Source organism: Oncorhynchus nerka, linkage group LG14 (assembly GCF_034236695.1).
Source record: "Oncorhynchus nerka isolate Pitt River linkage group LG14, Oner_Uvic_2.0, whole genome shotgun sequence".
Lineage (NCBI taxonomy): Eukaryota > Metazoa > Chordata > Actinopteri > Salmoniformes > Salmonidae > Oncorhynchus > Oncorhynchus nerka.
Window position 1 is genome coordinate 93,083,623 of NC_088409.1, and position 16,427 is coordinate 93,100,049.

Sequence of the window (16,427 nt, forward strand, 5' to 3'; positions counted from 1 at the left end):
TGCCACCGATGGAACGTTCTAGAGCAGTAATGTGAGAACATGGAATACAGGCCAGCATTCTAGAACATTGAGGCAAGTATGGTGGACTGGTGACAGACTGACCATTGTGGAGCAGTGTCAGATCATTCACTAGTGTTTAGATAGGGGGGTGGCACACACACACCCCCCCAGAACGAGCTTGGGGGTGATCAGACACCCCCAGAGAACCTAAAGAATGTGTGTTTAACAGGCCAAACCCACAGTCATTTTCCCACTCAGGGTTCCACGTACAATATTCCATAGTGTTCTAGACTCACATGTTCTTCGTTCTCCTCGTTGTATGGCTCCTCCTCCTCCCTCTTCTGCCCCCCGGCCAAATCCTCCTGTACCTAACAGGGTTAAACACCATCAGACCATGTCTTCTCCCTCTGTTTAGACCTGTGTGTGAATAGTGTGTGTGTGTGTGTGTGTGTGAGAGAGAGAGTAGTGTGTGTGTGTGTGAGTAGTGTGTGTGTGTGTGTGTGTGTGTGTACCTCGTCCTCCGGATACATCTCATCCCGGTTGTCTTCCTGCTGGTCGGGGTTTACCGCCATCTGTAAACATAGAAACCATGACAACTGTTACCATGGCAAGGTCACTGGAACAACTTCTACCCGTTGCATGTGTCAGGCCAAGTTTATCATCCTCATATCTCAGACGATTTCCAACTGTCGTCTCCTTCCTTCCTTCCTTTCTCCCTCTCCCTCTCTCTAATCCCTCATTTCCTCCCTCCCTCCTCTCACCACCAGTTCCTCGTCTACGGCTGGGTGATTGGGGTTAGGGTGCGTGTCTGCCTCCTCTTCCTCCCTATGCTGAAGATGCTGCTCCTCTGCCACGTCAAACTCATCCTCTCCCTGGTTATTAGGGTCATCCTCTGGGTCGCCCTCTACCGCCCCCTGCAGGACGGGAGGGACGGAGAGAGAGTGTCAGTGTGTTGCGTGTGAAACTGTGCAGATCACCGTTCAGATAGGGGGTGGGTCTTTCTGGTTTTACTATCCATGCAGACAGGGAAAGAACACTAGACCCAAGGGACTGTGGCTATGGTTGTGTCAGGCAGGGAAAGAGGACTAGACCCAAGGGACTGTGGCTATGGTTGAGGCTGATGTTTGTGTCAGGCAGGGAAAGAGGACTAGACCCAAGGGACTGTGGCTATGGTTGAGGCTGATGTTTGTGTCAGACAGGGAAAGAGGACTAGACCCAAGGGACTGTGGCTATGGTTGAGGCTGATGTTTGTGTCAGGCAGGGAAAGAGGACTAGACCCAAGGGACTGTGGCTATGGTTGAGGCTGATGTTTGTGTCAGACAGGGAAAGAGGACTAGACCCAAGGGACTGTGGCTATGGTTGAGGCTGATGTTTGTGTCAGGCAGGGAAAGAGGACTAGACCCAAGGGACTGTGGCTATGGTTGAGGCTGATGTTTGTGTCAGGCAGGGAAAGAGGACTAGACCGAAGGGACTGTGGCTATGGTTGAGGCTGATGTTTGTGTCAGGCAGGGAAAGAGGACTTTAAAGCCCTCCAGTACTGTAATTCACAACAAACATTAACTCTAGTTTTAGGACTTCTTAGAAAGACGTGTAGTCATTTCAATCATTTTACATTCCTTTAAATGATGTACAACATGAGACGTGTTTGAGCATGATTCATAAATACAATGAGGCACGGGGCAGCAGGTAGCCTAGTGGTTAGAGTGTAGAGGAGGTAGGTAGCCCAGTGGTTAGAGTGTAGAGGTGGCAGGTAGCCTAGTGGTTAGAGTGTAGAGGAGGTAGGTAAGCCCAGTGGTTAGAGTGTAGAGGAGGTAGGTAGCCCAGTGGTTAGAGTGTAGAGGAGGCAGGTAACCTAGTGGTTAGAGTGTAGAGGTGGCAGGTAACCTAGTGGTTAGAGTGTAGAGGTGGCAGGTAGCCTAGTGGTTAGAGTGTAGAGGTGGCAGGTAGCCTAGTGGTTAGAGTGTAGAGGTGGCAGGTAGCCTAGTGGTTAGAGTGTAGAGGTGGCAGGTAGCCTAGTGGTTAGAGTGTAGAGGAGGCAGGTAGCCCAGTGGTTAGAGTGTAGAGGAGGTAGGTAGCCCAGTGGTTAGAGTGTAGAGAAGGTAGGTAACCTAGTGGTTAGAGTGTAGAGGTGGCAGGTAGCCTAGTGGTTAGAGTGTAGAGGTGGCAGGTAGCCTAGTGGTTAGAGTGTAGAGGAGGTAGGTAACCTAGTGGTTAGAGTGTAGAGGAGGCAGGTAACCTAGTGGTTAGAGTGTAGAGGTGGCAGGTAGCCTAGTGGTTAGAGTGTAGAGGTGGCAGGTAGCCTAGTGGTTAGAGTGTAGAGGAGGCAGGTAGCCTAGTGGTTAGAGTGTAGAGGTGGCAGGTAGCCTAGTGGTTAGAGTGTAGAGGTGGCAGGTAGCCTAGTGGTTAGAGTGTAGAGGAGGTAGGTATCCCAGTGGTTAGAGTGTAGAGGTAGGTAGGTAACCTAGTGGTTAGAGTGTAGAGGTGGCAGGTAGCCTAGTGGTTAGAGTGTAGAGGTGGCAGGTAGCCTAGTGGTTAGAGTGTAGAGGAGGTAGGTAACCTAGTGGTTAGAGTGTAGAGGAGGTAGGTAACCTAGTGGTTAGAGTGTAGAGGTGGCAGGTAGCCTAGTGGTTAGAGTGTAGAGGAGGTAGGTAACCTAGTGGTTAGAGTGTAGAGGAGGTAGGTAACCTAGTGGTTAGAGTGTAGAGGTGGCAGGTAGCCTAGTGGTTAGAGTGTAGAGGAGGCAGGTAGCCTAGTGGTTAGAGTGTAGAGGAGGTAGGTAGCCTAGTGGTTAGAGTGTAGAGGTGGCAGGTAGCCTAGTGGTTAGAGTGTAGAGGTGGCAGGTAGCCTAGTGGTTAGAGTGTAGAGGAGGTAGGTATCCCAGTGGTTAGAGTGTAGAGGTAGGTAGGTAACCTAGTGGTCAGATAGGTAGCCTAGTGGTTAGAGTGTAGAGGAGGTAGGTAGCCTAGTGGTTAGAGTGTAGAGGTGGCAGGTAGCCTAGTGGTTAGAGTGTAGAGGAGGCAGGTAACCTAGTGGTTAGAGTGTAGAGGAGGCAGGTAACCTAGTGGTTAGAGTGTAGAGGAGGCAGGTAACCTAGTGGTTAGAGTGTAGAGGAGGCAGGTAACCTAGTGGTTAGAGTGTAGAGGAGGCAGGTAGCCTAGTGGTTAGAGTGTAGAGGAGGCAGGTAGCCTAGTGGTTAGAGTGTAGAGGAGGCAGGTAGCCTAGTGGTTAGAGTGTAGAGGAGGCAGGTAGCCTAGTGGTTAGAGTGTAGAGGAGGCAGGTAGCCTAGTGGTTAGAGTGTAGAGGAGGCAGGTAGCCTAGTGGTTAGAGTGTAGAGGAGGCAGGTAGCCTAGTGGTTAGAGTGTAGAGGAGGCAGGTAGCCTAGTGGTTAGAGTGTAGAGGAGGCAGGTAGCCTAGTGGTTAGAGTGTAGAGGAGGCAGGTAGCCTAGTGGTTAGAGTGTAGAGGAGGCAGGTAGCCTAGTGGTTAGAGTGTAGAGGAGGCAGGTAGCCTAGTGGTTAGAGTGTAGAGGAGGCAGGTAGCCTAGTGGTTAGAGTGTAGAGGAGGCAGGTAGCCTAGTGGTTAGAGTGTAGAGGAGGCAGGCAGCCTAGTGGTTAGAGTGTAGAGGTGGCAGGTAGCCTAGTGGTTAGAGTGTAGAGGAGGCAGGTAACCTAGTGGTTAGAGTGTAGAGGAGGCAGGTAACCTAGTGGTTAGAGTGTAGAGGAGGCAGGTAACCTAGTGGTTAGAGTGTAGAGGTGGCAGGTAACCTAGTGGTTAGAGTGTAGAGGTGGCAGGTAACCTAGTGGTTAGAGTGTAGAGGAGGCAGGTAACCTAGTGGTTAGAGTGTAGAGGAGGCAGGTAACCTAGTGGTTAGAGTGTAGAGGAGGCAGGTAACCTAGTGGTTAGAGTGTAGAGGAGGCAGGTAACCTAGTGGATAGAGTGTAGAGGTGGCAGGTAACCTAGTGGTTAGAGTGTAGAGGTGGCAGGTAACCTAGTGGTTAGAGTGTAGAGGTGGCAGGTAACCTAGTGGTTAGAGTGTAGAGGAGGCAGGTAACCTAGTGGTTAGAGTGTAGAGGAGGCAGGTAACCTAGTGGTTAGAGTGTAGAGGAGGCAGGTAGCCTAGTGGTTAGAGTGTAGAGGAGGCAGGTAGCCTAGTGGTTAGAGTGTAGAGGAGGCAGGTAGCCTAGTGGTTAGAGTGTAGAGGAGGCAGGTAGCCTAGTGGTTAGAGTGTAGAGGAGGCAGGCAGCCTAGTGGTTAGAGTGTAGAGGTGGCAGGTAGCCTAGTGGTTAGAGTGTAGAGGAGGCAGGTAACCTAGTGGTTAGAGTGTAGAGGAGGCAGGTAACCTAGTGGTTAGAGTGTAGAGGAGGCAGGTAACCTAGTGGTTAGAGTGTAGAGGTGACAGGTAACCTAGTGGTTAGAGTGTAGAGGTGGCAGGTAACCTAGTGGTTAGAGTGTAGAGGTGGCAGGTAACCTAGTGGTTAGAGTGTAGAGGAGGCAGGTAACCTAGTGGTTAGAGTGTAGAGGTGGCAGGTAACCTAGTGGTTAGAGTGTAGAGGTGGCAGGTAACCTAGTGGTTAGAGTGTAGAGGTGGCAGGTAACCTAGTGGTTAGAGTGTAGAGGAGGCAGGTAACCTAGTGGATAGAGTGTAGAGGTGGCAGGTAACCTAGTGGTTAGAGTGTAGAGGAGGCAGGTGACCTAGTGGTTAGAGTGTAGAGGAGGCAGGTAACCTAGTGGTTAGAGTGTAGAGGAGGCAGGTGACCTAGTGGTTAGAGTGTAGAGGAGGCAGGTAACCTAGTGGTTAGAGTGTAGAGGAGGCAGGTAACCTAGTGGTTAGAGTGTAGAGGTGGCAGGTAGCCTAGTGGTTAGAGTGTAGAGGAGGCAGATTCACATGAGACCATATGGATCATTGAAATCAGGTAGACTGATCTAAAGACTCGTCTCACCTCCTGTAGTTGTGGTACTCGGCGGTGGTCCTCCTCATCTTGCTCCTCCTCTTCATGCTCCATGTGAGGGTCCCTCTCTGTACATACCGCAAGCCAGCCGCCAGCCAGATAAGCATGTAAAGTATTCAGACCCCTTGACTTTTCCCACATTTTGTTACGTTACAGCCTTATTCTAAAATGGGTTAAATTCTACACACAATACCCCATAATGACGAAAGCATAAAATGGTTGATTTTTTGTGTGCAAATTTACATAAAAATAAAATGACATTTACATAATTATTCAGACCCTTTACTCAGTACTGTGTTGAAGCAAATTTGGCAATGATTACAGCCTCGAGTCTCCTTGGGTATGACGCTACAAGCTTGGCACACTTGTATTTGGAGAGTTTCTCCCATTCTCCTCTGCAGATCCTCTCAAGCTCTGTCAGGTTGGATGGGGAGAGTTGCTGCACAGCTATTTTCAGGTCTCTCCAGAGATTTTCGATCGGGTTCAAGTCCGGACTCTGGCTAGGCCACTCAGGGACATTCAGAGACTTGTCTTGAAGCCACTCCTGCGTTGTCTTGGCTGTGTGCTTAGGGTCATTGTCCTGTTGGCAGGTGAACCTTCACCCCAGTCCGAGGTCCTGAGAGCTCTGGAGCAGGATTTCATCAAGGATCTCTCTCTACTTTGCTCTGTTCATCTTTCCCTCAATCCTGACTAGTCTCCCAATCCCTGCTGCTGAAAAACATCCCCACAGCATGATGCTGCCACCACCGTGCTTCACCGTAGGGATGCTGCCACCACCATGCTTCACCGTAGGGATGCTGCCACCACCATGCTTCACCGTAGGGATGGTGCCAGGTTTCTTCCAGACATGAAGCTTGGCATTCAGGCCACAGAGTTAAATATTGGTTTCATTAGACCAGGAAATGTTGTTTCTCATGGTCTGAGTCCTTTAGGTGCCTTTTGGCAAATTCCAAGCGGGTTGTTATGTGCCTTTCACTGAGGAGTGGCTTCTGTCTGGCCACTCCTCTATAAAGGCCTGATTGGTGGAGTGCTGCAGAGATGGTTGCCCTTCTGGAAGGTTCTCAGAGGAACTCTGTCAGAGTGACCATTGGGTTCTTGGACACCTCCCTAACCAAGGCCTTTCTCACCTGATTTCTCAGTTTGGCCGGGCGACCAACTCTAGGAAGACTCTTCTTCCATTTAAGAATGGAGGCCACTGTGTTCTTGGAGACCTTCAATGCTGCAGAAATGTTTTGGTACCTTTCCCCAGATCTGTACATCAACACAATCTCGTCTCGGAGCTCTACGGACAATTCCTTCAACCTCATGGCTTGGTTTTTGCTCTGACGTGCCCTGTCAACTGTTGGACCTTATATAGACAGGTGTGTGCCTTTCCAAATCATGTCCAATCAATTGAATTTACCACAGGTGGACTCCAATCAAGTTGTAGAAACATCTCAAAGATGATCAATGGAAACAGGACGCACCTGAGCTCAATTTTGAGTCTCATAGCAAAGGGTCTGAATACTCATGTTTAAAAAAAAATGTTTGAATAAATGAGCAAACATTTGTAAAAACATGTTTTCGCTTTGTCATTATGGGGTATTGTGTGTAGATTGCTGAGGATTTTCTTATTTGATCAAATCCATTTTAGAATAAGGGGAGGGGTCTGAATAAGGGGAGGGGTCTGAATAAGGGGAGGGGTCTGAATACTTTGGGAAAGCACTGTATGCAATCACACTTGTCAAGGCCTTATTTCAGACAAATTCATAGAATAAAACAGTGTGTGACGGTCTATATCGGTCTCCCTCTTTAATAATCCAGACAGAATTTTTTTTACGAGTTTGATTGATTCTCTCACCTTCGTCATCATCAGTATGAGGTTCTTCATCACCTTGGACGATGTCATTGTCCACGTTCTCATAGTTACTCTTCTTCCTGAGCAACATTAATATTACAACACAATTGTAACACCATTCCATGGGCATGTTGTGGGGTCAAACTAAGTAATTGATAATTGAACCGAGACCTCTTCGTGACCTCTACATAACCTGTGACCCCTGCCCCCTGACCTGATCTGCTCCTCCTTCAGCAGCTGTTCCCGACGGTCCGCCTCTCGATGCTGCTCCTCCTCTCTCGCGCGCTGAGCTCGCAGACGCAGCTCTCTCTCCCTCTGCACGGTCATTCTCTGGGCCAGCAGGGCCTCCTGGCGCAGCTGGAGCTCCCTCGTCCTCTGGGTCCTCTCAGCCTCCAGGTGCTGCTGCTCCTGCTGCTGCTCGTAGGCGGACTTCACCCGCTCCTGGGTCACGTGGGCCTCCTGCTGAAGGTGGGTCTCAGGGACGAGGTGGATGTCATTTTGTGGATCCTGGGGAAACCAGACAGACAATGAGACAACAGGTTCTAATGATGTTTTAAAGAGCTTGTATTCTAACAGTTCTAACGGGTTCTAATGATGTTTTAAAGAGCTTGTATTCTAACAGTTCTAACGGGTTCTAATGATGTTTTAAAGAGCTTGTATTCTAACAGTTCTAACGGGTTCTAATGATGTTTTAAAGAGCTTGTATTCTAACAGTTCTAACGGGTTCTAATGATGTTTTAAAGAGCTTGTATTCTAACAGTTCTAACGGGTTCTAATGATGTTTTAAAGAGCTTGTATTCTAACAGTTCTAACGGGTTCTAATGATGTTTTAAAGAGCTTGTATTCTAACAGTTCTAACGGGTTCTAATGATGTTTTAAAGAGCTTGTATTCTAACAGTTCTAACGGGTTCTAAAGTGGTTCTTACCAGTTGTGGTTGGCGTCTCTGACGGTCCAGAGCGTTGTCGTCTGGCTGGTCTTGTTCCTCCTCCAACCCCTCGTCCTCCTGCGGTTGTTCAGACTCCTCCTCCAGCTTCTGGGGCTGCCCCGCCTGCTCCATCTCTTCCTCCTCCAGCTCTCTCCTCCTCTCTGCCTCCCCCTCTGCATCCCCATATCCCCCTTTCTCGGCATGGCGGGACTGGGCAGGCTGAGACTGGAACTCTGGCTTGCCCACTTCCTCTTCCTGCAGATGCTTATTAGAAGAACACAGTGTGTTAAGCGGATGAGAGTGTATGGTAGTGTGTGTTTGTATGTGTGAGACAGTGTACCCTGGATTGTGTGTCCCCATGGTCTTCCTCGTGGGTGTGTGCTTCTACGCGGGGCTCAGCGAATAAGGCAGCTGACTGTGGAGAGGGTGGGCCCTGTTCATGGGGCTTAGCCAAAACAGCAGCTGGCTGGACATGTTGGTGGGAGGGGTTTTGATCATGTCGAAGGCTGGGCATTCTGATCAGGGTCTCTTTGAGTTGTTTATACTCATCCACCTGGACCTGAGGTAGAGACCATCAGACAACCTTCAGACAACCATTAAATAACCATAAGAAAACAGTGAGGCCAGGACATGCAAACAACCTCAAGTCGGATTTATGGAAGGGCACTTGCAAACTTGCATTAGCCAAAGGTTAGCCAAAGGTGAGAGGTGTGTTAGGAGGCAGCGTCGTCAGAACCATGAAGACGGCGTCGAGCAAGCCAGAAGATCAGGGGTCAGTGGTGCGAGGGGGACAGGCAGGCAGCAGACATGCAGCAGGACAGCCCACCTACAGATGGCAAGACATCTGAACAAAGGACCATTAGGCCAGTCCATATCACCCCCCCTTTTCCAGAATTAGTGGTACAGTCCTTTCTCCCCCTTGTACATCAAATGGACCGAACCAGTTAAGCCGCAACACCCCGTTTATCAAACGGACTCCATGCCTTTTCTGACAGCCAAAGCTATAGAATTCTTACATCTCCCTCCCTCAATCTCCCCCCTCTCTCCCTCCCCCTCAATCTCCCTCCCGCTCTCTCCCTCCCCTCAATCCCCCCTCCCTCTCTCACCAATCACCCCCTCCCTCTCTCACCAATCCCACCCCTCCCTCTCTCACCAACCCCCTCCCTCTCTCACCAATCCCCCCTCCACCCTCTCCCTCTCTCACCAATCCCCCCTCCCTCTCTCACCAATCCCCCCTCCCTCTCTCACCAATCCCCCCTCCCTCTCTCACCAATCCCCCCTCCCTCTCTCACCAATCCCCCCCCCTCTCTCACCAACCCCCCTCCCTCTCTCACCAATCCCCCCCCTCCCTCCCTCTCTCTCTCACCAATCCCCCCTCCCTCTCTCTCTCTCACCAATCCCCCCCTCCCTCCCTCCCTCTCTCACCAATCCCCCCCCTCCCTCCCTCCCTCACCAATCCCCCCTCCCTCTCTCACCAATCCCCCCTCCCTCTCTCACCAATCCCCCTCCCTCTCTCACCAATCCCCCCTCCCTCTCACCAATCCCCCCCCCCTCTCTCACCAATCCCCCTCTCTCACCAATCCCCCCTCCCTCCCTCTCTCACCAATCCCCCCTCCCTCCCTCTCTCACCAATCCCCCCCTCCCTCCCTCTCTCACCAATCCCCCCCCTCCCTCCCTCTCTCACCAATCCCCCCTCCCTCGCTCACCAATCCCCCCTCCCTCGCTCACCAATCCCCCCTCCCTCTCTCACCAATCCCCCCATTAGATTTTCCCGACAGATTATCTTCAGAATGCTTTTGATGTGCCGCTCAAGCTCAGAAACCCCGTAGTGAACGAACCCACCTGACCCCCATCCTCCCACCGCCCCAACACACACACACCAACACGGCCGCTCTGAGAGAGTCATGTCTTCCTGTCCTTCACCAGGATAGTCCCCTAGACATCGTGTTAGAAACCAGGATAGTCCCCTAGACATCGTGTTAGCAACCAGGATAGTCCCCTAGACAGGGTGTTAAGAAACCAGGATAGTCCCTAGACAGGGTGTTAAGAAACCAGGATAGTCCCTAGACAGCGTGTTAAGAAACCAGGATAGTCCCTAGACAGCGTGTTAAGAAACCAGGATAGTCCCTAGACAGCGTGTTAAGAAACCAGGATAGTCCCTAGACAGCGTGTTAAGAAACCAGGATAGTCCCTAGACAGCGTGTTAAGAAACCAGGATAGTCCCTAGACAGCGTGTTAAGAAACCAGGATCGTCCCTAGACAGCGTGTTAAGAAACCAGGATCGTCCCCTAGACATTGTGTTAGAAACCAGGATAGTCCCTAGACAGCGTGTTAGCAACCAGGATAGTCCCTAGACAGCATGTTAAGAAACCAGGATAGTCCCTAGACATCGTGTTAAGAAACCAGGATAGTCCCTAGACAGTGTGTTAGAAACCAGGATAGTCCCTAGACAGCATGTTAGAAACCAGGATAGTCCCTAGACAGCATGTTAAGAAACCAGGATAGTCCCTAGACAGCGTGTTAGAAACCAGGATAGTCCCCTAGACAGCATGTTAAGAAACCAGGATAGTCCCCTAGACAGCATGTTAAGAAACCAGGATAGTCCCCTAGACAGCGTGTTAGAAACCAGGATAGTCCCTAGACAGCATGTTAGAAACCAGGATAGTCCCTAGACAGCGTGTTAAGAAACCAGGATAGTTCCCTAGACAGCATGTTAAGAAACCAGGATAGTCCCCTAGACAGCATGTTAAGAAACCAGGATAGTCCCTAGACAGCATGTTAAGAAACCAGGATAGTCCCTAGACAGCATGTTAAGAAACCAGGATAGTCCCTAGACAGCGTGTTAAAAACCAGGATAGTCCCTAGACAGCATGTTAAGAAACCAGGATAGTCCCTAGACAGCATGTTAAGAAACCAGGATAGTCCCTAGACAGCATGTTAAGAAACCAGGATAGTCCCTAGACAGCGTGTTAGAAACCAGGATAGTCCCCTAGACAGCATGTTAAGAAACCAGGATAGTCCCCTAGACAGCATGTTAAGAAACCAGGATAGTCCCCTAGACAGCGTGTTAGAAACCAGGATAGTCCCTAGACAACATGTTAGAAACCAGGATAGTCCCTAGACAGCGTGTTAAGAAACCAGGATAGTTCCCTAGACAGCATGTTAAGAAACCAGGATAGTCCCCTAGACAGCATGTTAAGAAACCAGGATAGTCCCTAGACAGCATGTTAAGAAACCAGGATAGTCCCTAGACAGCATGTTAAGAAACCAGGATAGTCCCTAGACAGCGTGTTAAAAACCAGGATAGTCCCTAGACAGCATGTTAAGAAACCAGGATAGTCCCTAGACAGCATGTTAAGAAACCAGGATAGTCCCTAGACAGCATGTTAAGAAACCAGGATAGTCCCTAGACAGCGTGTTAGAAACCAGGATAGTCCCCTAGACAGCATGTTAAGAAACCAGGATAGTCCCCTAGACAGCATGTTAAGAAACCAGGATAGTCCCCTAGACAGCGTGTTAGAAACCAGGATAGTCCCTAGACAACATGTTAGAAACCAGGATAGTCCCTAGACAGCGTGTTAAGAAACCAGGATAGTTCCCTAGACAGCATGTTAAGAAACCAGGATAGTCCCCTAGACAGCATGTTAAGAAACCAGGATAGTCCCTAGACAGCATGTTAAGAAACCAGGATAGTCCATAGACAGCATGTTAAGAAACCAGGATAGTCCCTAGACAGCGTGTTAAAAACCAGGATAGTCCCTAAACGGTTAGAAAGAACAGTCAGTGTCTCTCCCTACCTGAGCTGCAACCAGCGCGCTCTTGTGGTCTTCTAGCGTCAGTGCAAGCTGATCATGGGCAACCTTCAAGTCCTTATGTACTATCTGTAATATTATCAACAACATTATAGTGTGATAAAAAAACAACATGGTGATGGATGCTCCTAGCTTTCCAATGACCTTAACATAGCTTTTTCCATATTTAATATGTACACATTTACAGAAACAATTCCAGGTCGTACTCAGACGAAGCTCTAGTATTCCCAGGACTCACCCGTGCATCCTGCAACTGGACTCGGATGTCCTGGTGAGCTTTCCTCAGCTGCTTATTCTCCTCTCGCAGATTATACACATTCTCTACAGTAATTACATAAAGACACACGCCGTATTTATTAACAACGTTATTATGCCACACACCTTCTCAACTCCAAACTGCAACACCGCTACAAGTCAGGAGAGGGAGACAAAGACCTAGTATTCACTCCTGTCTGTCTGGCTGTCTCTGGGTGGCTGCCTGTCTCTGTCTGTCTTTCTCTGGCTGGCTGTGGGTGGGTGGCTGTCTGTCTGTCTGGCTGGCTGTGGCTGTCTGTCTGTCTGTCTTTCTCTGGCTGGCTGTCTCTGGCTGGCTGTGGGTGGGTGGCCGCCTGTCTCTGTCTGTCTTTCTCTGGCTGGCTGTCTCTGGGTGGCTGCCTGTCTCCCTGGCTGGCTGAGTGGCTGTCTGTCTGTCTCTGGCTGACTCTGGGTGGGTAGCTGGCTGACTGACTGGCTCTGGGTCTGTCCGTCGCCGTCTGTGGGTGGGTCGGTCGCCGTCTGTGGGTGGGTCGTCGGTCGCCGTCTGTGGGTGGGTCGTCGGTCGCCGTCTGTGGGTGGGTCGGTCGCCGTCTGTGGGTGGGTCGGTCGCCGTCTGTGGGTGGGTCGGTCGCCGTCTGTGGGTGGGTCGGTCGGTCCGTCTGTGGGTGCGTCGGTCGGTCCGTCTGTGGGTGCGTCCGTCGGTCCGTCTGTGGGTGCGTCCGTCGGTCCGTCTGTGGGTGCGTCCGTCGGTCCGTCTGTGGGTGCATCCGTCGGTCCGTCTGTGGGTGCATCCGTCGGTCCGTCGGTCCGTCTGTGGGTGCGTCGGTCCGTCTGTGGGTGGGTGGGTCCGTCTGTGGGTGGGTGGGTCCGTCTGTGGGTGGGTGGGTCTGTGGGTCCGTCTGTGGGTGGGTGGGTCCGTCTGTGGGTGCGTCAGTCGCTGTCTGTCGGTTGGTCCGTCTGTGGGTGGGTCCGTCCGTCCATCCCAGTCCGTGAGTGGGTGCACCTTTGAGTTTGGAGACTTCCATCTCTTTGGTCTGCTGTAGTTTGTCGAAGCGGTCCTTGTGTTCGTCCAAGGCCTTGCCGTGGTCCTCTCCCTGAATCTGATGCTGCTCCTGCAGCTCATAGTGCTGCTTCTTTAGGTCCTCATGCTGCTTCTAAAACAACAAGGACAGAGTGTGGGTCAGTGGGTCAGTGTGTGTGTGTGTCAGTGTGTGTGTGTGTGGATACTGACCTTCAGCATCTGGTGCTGTCCATGTAAAGAGTTGAATTTATTGCTGGAGTCCTGCTGTTTAACAAACAAAAACGACAAACATTTACAATCCCCGTCTCTACTCGTCCTTTAATATTACATTACCAACAACTACAAACACACACCCCTTAGAGGCATTTCAGCCCACAGCAGGAAGTGACATCAGTGCTGCTGACCTAATAAAACCATTAGAATAGAACTGTTGCTCAGTCTGGACAGATGTTGGCAGTCAGACAGAATCATTTAACAGTCCTACTAAACCAGATGGGCACATTAATGCTGAATTTAACAGCATCTCTTTCTGTCATTAGTACTAGAGCTGAGGACTAAGGCCTACCTTCTCCGTGTTCAGTGACTGTTGGGCTTCATGTTTATACACCAGATAATCTGATGGAGAAAGGAGGGGGAAGATATGATGGAATCGACACGGTTGTAAAGAGTGTATGATTGAGGATTGATGTTCTTCATGTAGTAATTTAGACAGTATTGTCTGCTCTCTCTCTCTCACCCTCTTTGGCCTTCTTGTGCTCCATACGTTCCTTCTGCAGAGACTTCTCTAGACGCGAGCGATGCTCATACACCACTGAGAAACAGAGAGAAAACAGAGAGGAGGATGATGAGGGAGAGAGAGAGAAAACAGAGAGGAGGATGATGAGGGAGAGAGAGAAAACAGAGAGGAGGATGATGAGGGAGAGAGAGAGAAAACAGAGAGGAGGATGATGAGGGAGAGAGAGAAAACAGAGAGGAGGGTGATGAGGGAGAGAGAGAGAAAACAGAGAGGAGGATGATGAGGGAGAGAGAGAGAAAACAGAGAGGAGGATGATGAGGGAGAGAGAGAGAAAACAGAGAGGAGGATGATGAGGGAGAGAGAGAAAAACAGAGAGGAGGATGATGAGGGAGAGAGAGAGAAAACAGAGAGGAGGGTGATGAGGGAGAGAGAGAGAAAGAGAGGAGGATGATGAGGGAGAGAGAGAGAAAACAGAGAGAGGATGATGAGGGAGAGAGAGAAAACAGAGGAGGATGATGAGGAGAGAGAGAAAACAGAGAGGAGGATGATGAGGGAGAGAGAGAAAACAGAGAGGAGGATGATGATGGAGAGAGAGAAAACAGAGAGGAGGATGATGAGGGAGAGAGAGAGAAAACAGAGAGGAGGATGATGAGGGAGAGAGAGAAAAACAGAGAGGAGGATGATGAGGGAGAGAGAGAAAACAGAGAGGAGGGTGATGAGGAGAGAGAGAGAAAACAGAGAGGAGGATGATGAGGGAGAGAGAGAAAACAGAGAGGAGGGTGATGAGGGAGAGAGAGAGAAAACAGAGAGGAGGATGATGAGGGAGAGAGAGAGAAAACAGAGAGGAGGATGATGAGGGAGAGAGAGAGAAAACAGAGAGGAGGGTGATGGAGAGAGAGAGAAAACAGAGAGGAGGATGATGAGGAGAGAGAGAAAACAGAGAGAAAGGGACAGAGAGGAAAACAGGGTGATGAGGGAGAGAGAGAGGAAAGAGAAAACAGAGAGGAGGATGATGATGGAGAGAGAGAAAACAGAGAGGAGGGTGATGAGGGAGAGAGAGAAAACAGAGAGGAGGATGATGATGGAGAGAGAGAAAACAGAGAGGAGGGTGATGAGGGAGAGAGAGAGAAAACAGAGAGGAGGATGATGATGGAGAGAGAGAGAAAACAGAGAGGAGGATGATGAGGGAGAGAGAAAACAGAGAGGAGGGTGATGAGGGAGAGAGAGAAAACAGAGAGGAGGGTGATGAGGGAGAGAGAGAGAAAACAGAGAGGAGGATGATGAGGGAGAGAGAGAGAAAACAGAGAGGAGGGTGATGAGGGAGAGAGAGAAAACAGAGAGGAGGATGATGAGGGAGAGAGAGAGAAAACAGAGAGGAGGGTGATGAGGGAGAGAGAGAAAACAGAGAGGAGGGTGATGAGGAGAGAGAAACAGAGAGGAGGGTGATGAGGGAGAGAAAAAACAGAGAGGAGGGTGATGAGGGAGAGAGAGAAAACAGAGAGGAGGGTGATGAGGGAGAGAGAGAGAAAACAGAGAGGAGGATGATGAGGGAGAGAGAGAGAAAACAGAGAGGAGGATGATGAGGGAGAGAGAGAGAAAACAGAGAGGAGGGTGATGGAGAGAGAGAGAAAACAGAGAGGAGGATGATGAGGGAGAGAGAGAGAAAACAGAGAGGAGGGTGATGAGGGAGAGAGAGAGAAAACAGAGAGGAGGATGATGAGGGAGAGAGAGAAAACAGAGAGGAGGGTGATGAGGGAGAGAGAGAAAACAGAGAGGAGGATGATGAGGGAGAGAGAGAGAAAACAGAGAGGAGGATGATGAGGGAGAGAGAGAAAACAGAGAGGAGGGTGATGAGGGAGAGAGAGAGAAAACAGAGAGGAGGATGATGAGGGAGAGAGAGAAAACAGAGAGGAGGATGATGAGGGAGAGAGAGAAAACAGAGAGGAGGATGATGAGGGAGAGAGAGAAAACAGAGAGGAGGATGATGATGGAGAGAGAGAAAACAGAGAGGAGGATGATGATGGAGAGAGAGAAAACAGAGAGGAGGGTGATGATGGAGAGAGAGAAAAACAGAGAGGAGGATGATGAGGGAGAGAGAGAGAAAACAGAGAGGAGGATGATGAGGGAGAGAGAAAAACAGAGAGGAGGGTGATGAGGGAGAGAGAGAAAACAGAGAGGAGGGTGATGAGGGAGAGAGAGAGAAAAACAGAGAGAGAGGGTGATGAGGGAGAGAGAGAGAAAACAGAGAGGAGGGTGATGAGGGAGAGAGAGAAAACAGAGAGGAGGATGATGAGGGAGAGAGAGAAAACAGAGAGGAGGGTGATGAGGGAGAGAGAGAGAAAACAGAGAGGAGGGTGATGAGGGAGAGAAAACAGAGAGGAGGGTGATGAGGGAGAGAGAGAAAACAGAGAGGAGGGTGATGAGGGAGAGAGAGAAAACAGAGAGGAGGGTGATGAGGGAGAGAGAGAGAAAACAGAGAGGAGGATGATGAGGAGAGAGAGAGAAAACAGAGAGGAGGATGATGAGGGAGAGAGAGAGAAAACAGAGAGGAGGGTGATGGGGAGAGAGAGAGAAAACAGAGAGGAGGATGATGAGGGAGAGAGAGAGAAAACAGAGAGGAGGGTGATGAGGGAGAGAGAGAAAACAGAGAGGAGGATGATGAGGGAGAGAGAGAAAAACAGAGAGGAGGGTGATGAGGGAGAGAGAGAGAAAACAGAGAGGAGGATGATGAGGGAGAGAGAGAGAAAACAGAGAGGAGGATGATGAGGGAGAGAGAGAAAACAGAGAGGAGGGTGATGAGGGAGAGAGAGAGAAAACAGAGAGGAGGATGATGAGGGAGAGAGAGAGAAAACAGAGAGGAGGATGATGAGGGAGAGAGAGAGAAAACAGAGAG

The 16,427-nt window shown here is 50.1% G+C and overlaps 1 protein-coding gene across 4 annotated transcripts in view; it reads right to left on the minus strand.

The window, feature by feature from the left end:
- LOC115126105 (Golgi integral membrane protein 4) overlaps window positions 1-16,427 on the minus strand; it is a 28,529-nt gene that overhangs the window by 1,838 nt on the left and 10,264 nt on the right. Inside the window, exons 2-15 of one of the 4 annotated variants that reach the window (XM_029655690.2) lie at window positions 13,535-13,609; window positions 13,364-13,413; window positions 13,009-13,059; window positions 12,781-12,931; window positions 11,761-11,843; window positions 11,508-11,591; window positions 8,051-8,269; window positions 7,711-7,974; window positions 6,999-7,291; window positions 6,788-6,864; window positions 4,939-5,015; window positions 762-914; window positions 513-572; window positions 297-368 (exon numbers count right to left, since the gene is read on the minus strand). In XM_029655690.2, coding sequence (XP_029511550.2) covers window positions 297-368; window positions 513-572; window positions 762-914; window positions 4,939-5,015; window positions 6,788-6,864; window positions 6,999-7,291; window positions 7,711-7,974; window positions 8,051-8,269; window positions 11,508-11,591; window positions 11,761-11,843; window positions 12,781-12,931; window positions 13,009-13,059; window positions 13,364-13,413; window positions 13,535-13,609 — 1,709 coding nt within the window. Of the gene's footprint in view, window positions 1-296; window positions 369-512; window positions 573-761; window positions 915-4,938; window positions 5,016-6,787; window positions 6,865-6,998; window positions 7,292-7,710; window positions 7,975-8,050; window positions 8,270-11,507; window positions 11,592-11,760; window positions 11,844-12,780; window positions 12,932-13,008; window positions 13,063-13,363; window positions 13,414-13,534; window positions 13,610-16,427 lie in introns of all 4 variants that reach the window. The other 3 variants (XM_029655691.2, XM_029655689.2, XM_029655692.2) reach the window with 3 other exon arrangements.